The 12,479-nt window shown below is 47.4% G+C and overlaps 1 protein-coding gene across 1 annotated transcript in view; it reads right to left on the bottom strand.

The window, feature by feature from the left end:
- LOC5568825 (protein amalgam) overlaps positions 1 to 12,479 on the bottom strand; it is a 571,401-nt gene that overhangs the window by 117,487 nt on the left and 441,435 nt on the right. The window contains exon 9 of the mRNA XM_021845648.1: positions 4,638 to 4,757. Coding sequence (XP_021701340.1) covers positions 4,638 to 4,757 — 120 coding nt within the window. The remainder of the gene's footprint in view (positions 1 to 4,637; positions 4,758 to 12,479) is intronic.

Below are 12,479 nucleotides of genomic sequence, written 5' to 3'. Positions count from 1 at the left end.
TGTGCTGGACAGGAGCATTGGTGCGAACGTTTAGAGGTAATCATACCATCTACCAGAGCTGCGGCAACACACGCGAGCTGGGAACAGCTTTCATAGTGATGGGTGATATGCAAAGGCGCGTGATCGGGTGGTGGCCGATCAATGAACGAATGTGCAAGTTAAGAATCAAAGGCCGATTCTTTAACTTCAGCATAATCAACGTGCATAGCCCACACTCCGGAAGCACTGATGATGACAAGGACGCATTTTACGCGCAGCTCGAACGCGAGTACGACCGCTGCCCAAGCCACGACGTCAAGATCATCATAGGAGATTTGAACGCTCAGGTTGGCCAGGAGGAGGAGTTCAGACCGACGATTGGAAAGTTCAGCGCCCACCGGCTGACGAACGAGAACGGCCTACGACTGATAGATTTTGCCGCCTCTAAGAATATGGCCATTCGTAGCACCTATTTCCAGCACAGCCTCCCGTATCGGTACACCTGGAGATCACCTCAGCAGACAGAATCGCAAATCGACCACGTTTTGATCGATGGACGGCACTTCTCCGACATAACCGACGTCAGAACCTATCGTGGCGCTAACATTGACTCCGACCACTACCTGGTGATGGTGAAACTGCGCCCAGAACTATCCGTCATCAATGATGTACGGTACCGACGCCCGCCCCGTCGGTGTCGCCAATGCGTACGCGCAGCATCTTGAGGCAGCGTTGCCGGATGAGGGCGAGCTCGATACGGCCCATTTTGAGGACTGCTGGAGGACAGTCAAAGCAGCCATTAACGACGCTGCCGAAAGCATTGTCGGATATGTAGAACGGAGCTCAAGAAACGATTGGTTCGACGAGGAGTGCCAGGAGGTTTTAGAGGAGAAGAATGCAGCGCGGGCTGCAATGCTGCAGCATGGTACGCGGCAAAACGTGGAATGATACAGACTGAAGCGGAAACAGCAAACCCGCCTATTCCGGGACAAAAAGCGTCGCCTGGAAGAGGTGGAATGCCAAGAGATGGAGTTGCTGTACCGTTCTCAAGAAACGCGGAAGTTCTATCAGAAGCTCAACACATCCCGCAAAGGCTTCGTGCCGCGAGCTGAAATGTGCCGGGATAAGGATGGGAGCACCTTGACGGACGGACGCGAGGTGACCGAAAGGTGGAAGCAGCACTACGATGAACACCTTAATGGCGCAGAGAACAAAGGCACAGAAGGTCAGGACAACGAAGGCGATGGCTACGTCAGCACAGCGGACAGTGGAAACCAACCAGCTCCCACGATGGGGGAAGTTAAGGATGCCATTCAGCAGCTCAAGAACAACAAGGCCGCTGGCAAGGATGGTATCGGAGCCGACCTCATCAAGATGGGCCCGGACAGGTTGGCCGCTTGTCTGCATCGGCTGATAGTCAGAATCTGGGAAACCGAACAACTACCGGAGGAGTGGAAGCAAGGCGTTATATGCCCTATTTACAAAAAGGGCGACAAACTGGAGTGTGAAAATTATCGTGCGATCACCATCCTAAACGCCGCCTACAAAATGCTATCCCAGATTCTCTTCCGTCGTCTATCACCTGTAGCAAACGAGTTCGTGGGAAGTTATCAAGCAGGTTTCATCGACGGCCGCTCGACAACGGACCAGATCTTTTCCGTGCGGCAAATCCTCCAGAAATGCCGTGAGTACCAGGTCCCTACGCACCATTGTTCATCGATTTCATGGCGGCATACGATAGTATCGACCGCGTAGAGCTATGGAAAATCATGGACGAGAACAGCTTTCCCGGGAAGCTCACAAGATTGATCAGAGCAACGATGGACGGTGTGCAAAACTGCGTGAAGATCTCGGGCGAACACTCCAGTACGTTTGAGTCTCGGCGGGGACTACGACAGGGCGATGGACTTTTGTGCCTGTTGTTCAATATTGCGCTTGAAGGTGTTATGCGGAGAGCCGGACTTAACAGTCGAGGCACGATTTTCACGAGATCCGGACAATTTGTTTGCTTCGCGGACGACATGGATATTATTGGGAGAAAATTTTAAACAAAGGCAGATGGTGAATGCGTCGAAAACAAAGTACATGCTGGTTGGCGGAACTGAGCGCGACAGGACCCGCCTAGGAAGCAGTGTTACGATAGACGGAGATACCTTCGAGGTGGTGGACGAGTTTGTCTACCTCGGATCCTTGTTGGCGGCTGACAACAATGTTAGTCGGGAAATACGAAGGCGCATCATCAGCGGAAGTCGTGCCTACTATGGGCTCCAGAAGAAACTGCGGTCAAGAAAGATTCACCCCCGCACCAAATGTACGATGTACAAAACGCTCATAAGACCGGTAGTGTATTCCTCTATGGGCATGAGGCGTGGACTATGCTCGAGGAAGACTTGCAAGCTCTTGGGGTTTTCGAACGCCGAGTGCTAAGGACGATCTTCGGCGGCGTACAGGAGAACGGCGTGTGGCGGCGAAGGATGAACCACGAGCTCGCTCCACTCTACGGCGAACCCAGTATCGTGAAGGTAGCTAAAGCTGGAAGGATACGCTGGGCAGGGCATGTTGCAAGAATGCCGGACAACAACCCTGTAAAAATGGTGTTCGCTACGAATCCGGTCGGAACAAGAAGGCGTGGGGCGCAGCGAGCTAGGTGGATTGACCAGGTGCACCAGGACCTGGAGAGCGTGGGTCACAGTCGAGGATGGAGAGAAGCGGCCACGAACCGAGTGAATTGGCGAATTATTGTTAGCGAGGCTTAATCGAGATAATTGATGTAAAGCCAAATAAGTAAGTAAGTAAGACACCAAAACTTTGCACCTAGTGTAACTTTTCGAAGAATGGTCCGATTTTAAATCTTTTTTTATGGAAACACGTATCTTGACGAGTAGGAAGAGAATCCAAAATATAAGAATTATTTAAGAAGTATTTATTTAACAATGTCAAAAATAAGGCAATTTTCGTAACGCGACACCATAATAATGTGACTATTTCAAAAAATACGTTTTCAAAGAACCTATGATTCGTTTGAAAAAAAAAAAACCCACACATAACAATGTCATCCAACAGCCTTCTAGTTAACGGATAAAACAATCATATTACACTTGATAAACTATGATATAGGGCTTTTATAAAAAAGTTGTTTAATGTCTCAATTTCTCACCAATAAATTGTATAAACTTTATATAACTTTGCAGGCATGTTTATCACTGTATTTTCAATCAAATTTATGTTTTTTATACAATTCAACATATTGTCTTTCATGTTCTGCATAGCTTTGGAAATATTTCTGAGTATGAATTTTTGATATCTTGACGTAGATGTGCGTGGAATGTGTCATATTCGTGATCAAACGTCAACATCCCACCGCAAAATCGCTAGTGTTTGGAGGTGATTTTAACCTCCAAATTGCGAAACCATCACCTCCAAGTTAGTTCTAATACTCTCCGTTATATGAAATATGGTGGCGCGTCGATCGTCGCAAGTTTCTCGTTAAACAGTCAATGACGCATTCCAATTTCCCACCAGGAGCCACCACAGAACATGGCATTCATCGAAAATCATCGTACTGAGGGAAAATCCAACCAAAATGTTCCGGCCCTCAAATGCAACATGGAAAAATAAATCAAAATTACATGTGAAATCGTACCAAATGACTTGTGAAATTGGAAAAATCGAGAACAGGCCACCGCGCACCACACGATTCTACCGGGGCACACAGTGACTGAGCTGCGACCATTGCTTCCAACAGGGGCCATCAATAACAACAACAAGCTCGCGCTCGAACAGAGTCTGCCAGTCACAGATCCCCATCGAGGCTTGGCAGAAGGTGTTCCCGATCAGAAGAGCGTAACAGAATGATAGCAACTACTATTATTTATGAAAAAAGTAACAGGGTGTGATATAAACTGCGGACAAGATGATTATATAACAATAGAACAACATAACTTATACAAAATTATAACAAATATCAATAGGCTTAAATCTAATTTAAAACGACTGTAGCCTCTTTTTCTTTTTGTTAGGCTAACGTCCTCACTGGGACAGAGCCTGCTTCTCAGCTTAGTGTTCTTATGAGCACTTCCACAGTTCTCGACAAACATTTCAAAAGGGCACATCGACATTGGTAAATATTGGCTTTGCATAACGCTGTTGAGCCCAATTCAACTCTAGCAGGCTCACCAATACCACTAACAGGAAGATCTAACACGAATCTTTCTGATAGTGGTGTTAGTTTGCGAGGGCGGGCTAAAAAGGGCTCAACAGCAACGTTTCTGAAAAAAGGCTCAAGTCCTCTTGAGCCCTTTTCAAGTATTTGTCCAAAGTTATTAACTTAGAGCTTTCTTTGCCAAAGTTGTCATTTTCGCATTCGTATATTGTGTGGCAGGTACGATTGTACTCTTACCCAGGGCAGTAAAGGAAGTGTTTCAATGTTCTTATACCTTTCTGATCGGGTTTGCGGTAACATTATTATTGGGTCTACAAGCTTTGCACTGCTGGCTGAACAAAACGCCGGACGACAATACGGCAAGGCTTGGACGTCGAGGAGTTTGCAAAAAGCATTTTTTTTATTACATTATCCCCAACCGGCAATGCCACACACCATTCGAATGGGAAGCTGAGTGCATGTTTGTTTCGTATGTTGGGAATTGCTGTGTACTTACCGTCATTTTTGTACCACCCGTTGAGGGGCGTTGGAAAAGCTTCCACAATGCACTGGAGCATGACGTGACTTTCGACCGGGGCGGCCACCAACTGATTGCCCGCCCTAACGCTGGGTGCGACTGTGAATCAAACGTGAAATGGGATTTCAAAAGAATTATTAATGGATATCGCTCATTACATTTAAGCAGATTATTATTGGCTTTAATATGTGGGGCATGTCCATTTTCAGTGTGATTTTAAATCAACATAATTAATTGAAAATTAAACTTAGACTTGGACTTGACTTGAAATCGAATCGGAATCGTGGATGAGACTTCGAATCCCTCTGATAATCAATTTGAACACTCCGTTTTGCAGTGTACGGCATTCTATTCTACAATGCTTGTTAAGCTCCCATCCAATTGCTATATAACTTCGCACAAAAGAAGACAAACTAATATCCTTTGAGAATATTAAACTTTTGAAGCTCTTGCACTGTCGCACCCTAATGGGACGCGATGCACCGACAGTCAATGCAGTCAATCAACAGTAAGCGCCGACCCTGGTCAGCTATCGTGAGTAGACAAAACAAAGTGGAAAGTTGATCAGCAGATAACGTGTAGGTGCTTTATTTATTTTTCTACTTAAATCCTAATTTGAATTGTTTATTCTACCTTAATCTAGTATTTGCGGCTAGGCCGAGTGTTCAATTTGTTATCCTACTTAAACTCTACGTAAACTAAAACACACAGCACAGGTAAAATAAGAACTAAAAACCATGCAAATCTTAACCCTAATTATGCACATATTCACAGCAATTGCGACATAAATCATTAAACTAATAGTACGGATGTTGTAGCTAGTACGGACGAAAGTACCAACAGAAGAACACTAAACGTGAGTAACTAATTATTATACGGATTATGCATGCAACGACACAAAAACGAATTCCTATGTATCCCAAACACAACATATTAGCTATTAAGTACTGAACCCACAGTGGGCTGAATTAGCGTAATTAATGCCAAAATTTGAAATTAATTGTGAAATATTTTTTGGTTGTCTCTATTCCGCAAAGGGATTTTATAACGCTTCGTGAATAAATTGTTACGAAATCGGAAACCGTTCTGTCTGTTAATCCGTCCGTCTGCTTGCGCAACATATTTATAAAATCCGTTTACGATCGGGGGCTCGGTATGTCAAAGAAAGGTGACGGTCAAAGCAAGCGGGGAACTTCTCCATCGAACAAAGATCCTTTGCCGGTAGTGAGCTGCGATATATGTCGGAAGCCGGATGATAGCCGCATGGTAGCGTGTGATTCGTGTGGGCAGTGGTATCATTTCATGTGCGTTAGTGTGGACTCGAGTGTACAGGACGAAGATTGGAGCTGCAAGAAATGTTCTGAAGCAGGAAAACAACTTCTAGCCAACACATCTACACCGAACAACGCCGGAACAATACCGAAGTCTGGAACAAGCAAACCAGCGGATCTGAACGTGGAGGACTATGTTCAGAAGCAGATAATGGCGATGCAGAAGAAGTTCGAGAAGATGATGAAGGAGAAGGATGACCAGCGGCTGAAAGAGCTCAGAGATCAACGGAAGCAGTACGAACATCTACTGAAAGACACGGAGCAACGTGTGCAGCAACTGGAACAGCAACATCGGGGAATCACATCGAGTGAAAGCGGGATAGCAGGGAGTTTGTCTGATAAGCAGCCCAAGCAGACTTTGCCTAGAGGCGGATCGACGACAAATTCGAATGATCTGCGAATGATGCTCGGTGGTGGGTTACCTGAGAGTTTCGGTCGTTACCAGCATCCGGATGTGGCTAGTGGTGTAAATAATCCGCTGCAATGGACTCTTGGAACAGGGCCGACAGCTAGTTCGACCAGCAATCCATTACCGCAAATACATGTTCAGGACGTTAGCCAAGGCGACGACGTTCTAGCGCAGGAGCTGCTGTTACTGGAGGAGAAGCAAGCGTTAGAGAGGAAGCATTTAGAGGAAAGAAGTCGACTTCTACAGCAACGATACGCGATCGGCGGAAGTGCTACTACCGGGCTGAACCCTCAAGCGACAGTATTCCAGCCGAATGTAAGCAGTGCTTTCGGTGTTCCCCTGCTTAGCCAAAGTCAAGTTTCTGCGCGGCAAGCGGTTAACAAAGAACTCCCGCCATTCTCCGGAGACCCCGAAGAATGGCCGCTCTTCATAGCAAGTTATGAGCACTCTACTAGAATCTGCGGATACAGCGAAGAAGAAAACATGCTGCGTCTTCAACGAAGCCTGAGAGGAAAGGCTCTGGAAGCGGTACGTTGCCGACTATTGCTGCCTGCGAATCTTCCCGGAGTGCTAGCGACGCTGAAGACCCTTTTTGGAAGACCGGAGATAATCGTTCATTCGCTGGTGAACAAAATTCGTGAAATGCCACCACCGAAAGCGGAGAAACTGCAATCGCTGATTGACTTCGGAGTAGCGGTTCAAAATGTTTGTGCCACTATTGCTGCATCAGGCCTGGACGAATACATGTGTAATGTGGCTCTCCTTCAAGAGTTGACGGAAAGATTACCGCCGGCGATCAGGTTGAACTGGGCGTATCATCGACAGGGTCTGAATAGAGTGACACTTTCGGAATTTGGAGATTGGTTGGGTAAGCTAGTCGAAGCGGCCAGCATTGTTACGATACCCTCCATCAGTGCTCCGAAAACAGAGCGACGCGGACAGAAAGGGGAGAATTACATCAACGTTCATTCGGAAAGCAGTTCAATTGTCGATGCTGCTGCGAAGGAGCGTCCTTCTACGCCGAAAGGTTGTCTCGTATGTCAGAACGAATGCAGTGGTTTAGAAAAGTGTCCAAAATTCCTCGACATGGACGTCGGGACCCGCTGGACGATTGTGAAGGAGCAAAAACTGTGCAGAAAGTGTCTGCGGAAGCACTTCGGATCCTGTCACATCAAAGCGTCATGCGGAAGGCATGGATGTACGTTCATGCATAATAGTCTGCTGCACGATGACAAGCGATACAGCAAACCTGCTACCACGGAAGTAGCGAAAACGCCTGCAGAAAACTCATCGGAAAGCTGCAACACGCATTCGAAAACGGCGAGGAAAATACTCTTTCGGTACGTGCCAGTTACGATCTACGGTAAAGGGATACAAGTAACTACCTATGCCTTTCTCGATGATGGATCGTCAGCAACTCTGATGGAACACAGTCTGTTGAAAGAGCTGGGGCTTGAAGGAAGGTCCCATCCATTGTGCCTGGACTGGACCGGTGGACACCAGCGAGAGGAAAACGAGTCGGTCATGCTGGCCCTGAAGATTTCCGGTGCTAATGATGCCAGCGAAGTATTCGAGCTTCCAGAGGTCCACACAGTCCGAGACCTTTCTCTGCCGAAGCAATCGGTGTTAATACCGCAGTTAGAAACAAAATATTGTTACATCAAAGGATTGCCATTAGAATCGTACGACAATGTCTCTCCGCGAATCCTTATTGGAATGGACAACTGTCGGCTGGGCCATGCTCTTAGAAGCATAGAGGGTGGTGAGAATGAACCAGTGGTGTCCAAAACACGTCTTGGATGGATGATTTACGGCCCCTGTGCGATCGAATCCGGTACGATCAATTCTAATCATAGCAGCCATCATAGTTTCCATATCTGCCCGTGCGTGAAGGAAGACGAAAAGGATCTGAATACGGCTGTGAAGGAGTACTTTTCCATCGAGTCTCTGGGGATCTCCGGGTCGCCCACATCACTTCCGTCGAAAGATGAAGAACGAGCGTTGAAGATCTTGTCTACCGAAACGCGATTGGTTGGAAACCGTTATGAGACTGGCCTACTGTGGCGCTTTGATCAAGTCCAGTTGCCAGACAGCAAGGGAATGGCTCTGAAACGTCTGGGCTGTTTGCAAAAGCGACTGAGACGAGAACCTGAATTAGCCGTTGCGATGCATGTGAAAATGGCCGAATACGAGGAGAAGGGTTACATCCGGCGGCTTTCGACAAGGGAGAAGGCAGAGAAGCACTCCAATGACTGGTATCTGCCGATTTTCCCTGTTACAAACCCGAACAAACCTGGGAAGCTACGAATAGTCTTCGATGCGGCGGCGAAAGTTAACGGCGTTTCACTAAATTCATTCCTTCTGACGGGGCCTGATCAACTAGTATCGCTACTTGCCGTGCTCTACAAGTTCCGCGAGTTTCGAGTTGCCGTCGTAGGAGACATCAGAGAAATGTTCTTTCAGGTTCGGATGAAGAAACAAGATCAACGAAGCCAGATGATTCTGTGGAACAATGGAAAGACCGAAGATGAGCCGGATGCCTACGTGGTGGCAGTCATGACCTTTGGTGCGGCGTGTTCTCCGAGCAGTGCACACTACGTGAAAAACCGGAATGCTGACAGGTTTGAAAAAGAGTATCCGAGAGCGGTCGAGTGTATTAAGTACGAGCACTACGTTGACGACATGTTGGCGAGTGTCGAAACCGAGGAAGAAGCGGTGAAGCTAGCCACTGAAGTGCGAACCATCCATTCTGAAGGAGGCTTCGAGATACGAAATTGGTTATCGAACTCAAGCAAAGTTGTCACGAGTCTGCATGAGAACAGCACCACAGAAAAGAATATGAGTTTCAATACGGAGATGTCGACGGAAAAGGTGCTTGGAATGTGGTGGGATACCACGACAGACACATTCACCTTCAGGTTATCGCCGAAGCATGATCAGGAGCTGCTCTCTGGTACTAGGATGCCCACAAAACGCGAAGTCCTGAGGACGTTGATGGCAATATACGATCCATTGGGACTTATTGCCAATTTCCTGATCTACCTCAAAATTCTGTTGCAGGAAATCTGGCGCTCTGGATGCGGTTGGGACGACGAGATTAGTGGAAAGATAGCTGATAGATGGTCGACATGGATTGAAGCGCTACCGAACGTTCGCCAAGTCAGGATTCCACGCTGCTATAGACACGAAACGTCCGCTAAACCGACGAACAACGTGGAGTTGCATATCTTCTGCGATGCTAGCGAGAACGGAATAGCTGCTGTAGCCTATTTTAGATTCGAAGAAAAACAAATAGTGGAGTGCGCGCTGGTCGGGTCGAAAACTCGTGTGGCACCCCTAAAGTTTCTATCCATCCCCCGCCTCGAGCTTCAGGCTGCTGTCATCGGAGCTCGTCTCGCCGATTGTATCGTGAAATCGCATCGTTTGAAGATCACGCAACGTGTATTCTGGACAGATTCACGTGACGTAGTGTGCTGGCTGCGATCGGACCATCGACGATACAGCCAGTTCGTTGCGTTCAGGGTGAGCGAGCTACTCGACACCACCCAAGTGAGCGAGTGGAGATGGCTACCGACCAAACAGAATGTAGCAGACGAAGGCACGAAGTGGCAAAGGCCTCCAGATTTCCAACCGAGTAGTCGCTGGTTCCGCGGGCCTGATTTTCTGTGGAATCCCAAGAAGGAATGGCCCGGAGATAGCGGAGATCAAGGTGCGACCATAGAGGAGATCAGACCCAGTGTCCTGCATCACACATCCGTGTCTCCGTCAACAGTGGTGAACTTCGAGCGATTCTCAAAATGGAAACGACTGTTAAGATCGATGGGATACGTTCACCGATTTATCGCTACGCTTCGCAAAGGCACTAAGAAGCTCGTCGGCCCTCTAACGCAGGATGAGCTGAAACTGGCCGAAAATACCATCTATCGGTTGGTTCAGCAACTAGCCTACCCAGATGAAATTCAACTGATCCGTGACAAAGATCCAGGAGCTTATCCGTGGGAGCGCGTTCTACCGAAAACGAGTCCGTTGCACAAGCTGAGTCCGTTCATCGACGAGCACGGTGTATTACGAATGCGTGGACGTATTGACGCCTGCGAGTGGGCAGACAAGGCTGCGAAGAATCCAATCTTATTGCCGAGAAATAATCACGTAACCAACCTCGTGATGGCAGATTACCACGCAGCGTGCCGTCATCAGAACCACCAGACGGCAATTAATCAGATTCGTTTAAAATACAACATTTCCCGTCTTCGTTCGGAATTCGGCCGCGTTCGCAAAAGCTGTCAGCGCTGTAAAATCCGACAAGCACGTCCGCAACCTCCAGAAATGGGGAACCTTCCGCCCGCTCGCCTGGCAGCCTTCCAGCGACCGTTTTCATACACTGGAATCGACTATTTCGGGCCGATGACCGTACTGGTTGGCAGACGCGCTGAAAAAAGATGGGGTGTCCTGCTGACCTGCATGACAACCAGAGGTGTGCACATCGAAGTTGCACATTCGCTGACAACGGACTCATGCATTCTCGCGTTACGCAACTTCATTGCTAGAAGAGGCGCACCGTTAGAAATTATAAGCGACCGAGGAACGAACTTCATCGGGGCCTCCCGAGAGCTTTGCGAAGCCCTGAAGAACGTCAACGAAGAGGAGCTGATGGTAGAATTCGTCAGCCCGGATACCAAGTGGACTTTCAATCCACCAGCCGCTCCGCATTTTGGTGGCTGCTGGGAGCGTTTGATCCAATCAGTGAAGAAGACCCTACACGATTTCGAGCCACCCCGCTTGCCATCGGACGAAATCCTTCGAACTATGCTATTAGAGATAGAAATGATCCTAAACTCTAGACCACTCACTGACATACCGCTCGATAACGATACCGAACCCCCACTAACTCCGAACCACTTCCTGTTAGGTTCTGCTAATGGTAGCAAGCCCCCGATCGTCTTTGATGATAAACCTAATGTGCTCAAGAGATCGTGGACGATGGCCCAACTGTACGCTGACCATTTCTGGAAGAAGTGGGTGGCCGAATACTTGCCTACCTTGACCCGCCGGACAAAGTGGTTTCAACCAGCCAAGCCAATTCAAGAAGGCGATTTGGTGATAGTCGTCGACAACAGCCTTCCGCGGAATTGCTGGCCAAGAGGACGAGTCGTCAAGGCGGTTCACGCCAAGGACGGACAGGTACGACGCATAACCGTGCAGACAGCGAGTGGGCTTCTTGAGAGACCGGCAACAAAAGTTGCAGTACTAGATGTCGGTGCAAAAGGAGGTAAGCCACTTGACCACCAGTGGCGTACCGAGGGGGAGTGTCGCACCCTAATGGGACGCGATGCACCGACAGTCAATGCAGTCAATCAACAGTAAGCGCCGACCCTGGTCAGCTATCGTGAGTAGACAAAACAAAGTGGAAAGTTGATCAGCAGATAACGTGTAGGTGCTTTATTTATTTTTCTACTTAAATCCTAATTTGAATTGTTTATTCTACCTTAATCTAGTATTTGCGGCTAGGCCGAGTGTTCAATTTGTTATCCTACTTAAACTCTACGTAAACTAAAACACACAGCACAGGTAAAATAAGAACTAAAAACCATGCAAATCTTAACCCTAATTATGCACATATTCACAGCAATTGCGACATAAATCATTAAACTAATAGTACGGATGTTGTAGCTAGTACGGACGAAAGTACCAACAGAAGAACACTAAACGTGAGTAACTAATTATTATACGGATTATGCATGCAACGACACAAAAACGAATTCCTATGTATCCCAAACACAACATATTAGCTATTAAGTACTGAACCCACAGTGGGCTGAATTAGCGTAATTAATGCCAAAATTTGAAATTAATTGTGAAATATTTTTTGGTTGTCTCTATTCCGCAAAGGGATTTTATAACGCTTCGTGAATAAATTGTTACGAAATCGGAAACCGTTCTGTCTGTTAATCCGTCCGTCTGCTTGCGCAACATGCACAATGATGCTACTAATTGACAGCAGCTGGATGGGTTTTGTTTACTGCTTCCAATTTATCCGAACCCGATTCCCCGTATTGCAGTTGCTCCAATTTTCATGGTTGA

This window comes from Aedes aegypti, chromosome 2 (assembly GCF_002204515.2).
Source record: "Aedes aegypti strain LVP_AGWG chromosome 2, AaegL5.0 Primary Assembly, whole genome shotgun sequence".
Taxonomy (NCBI): Eukaryota; Metazoa; Arthropoda; class Insecta; order Diptera; family Culicidae; genus Aedes; species Aedes aegypti.
This window is presented reverse-complemented; position numbering and strand designations above follow the sequence as displayed.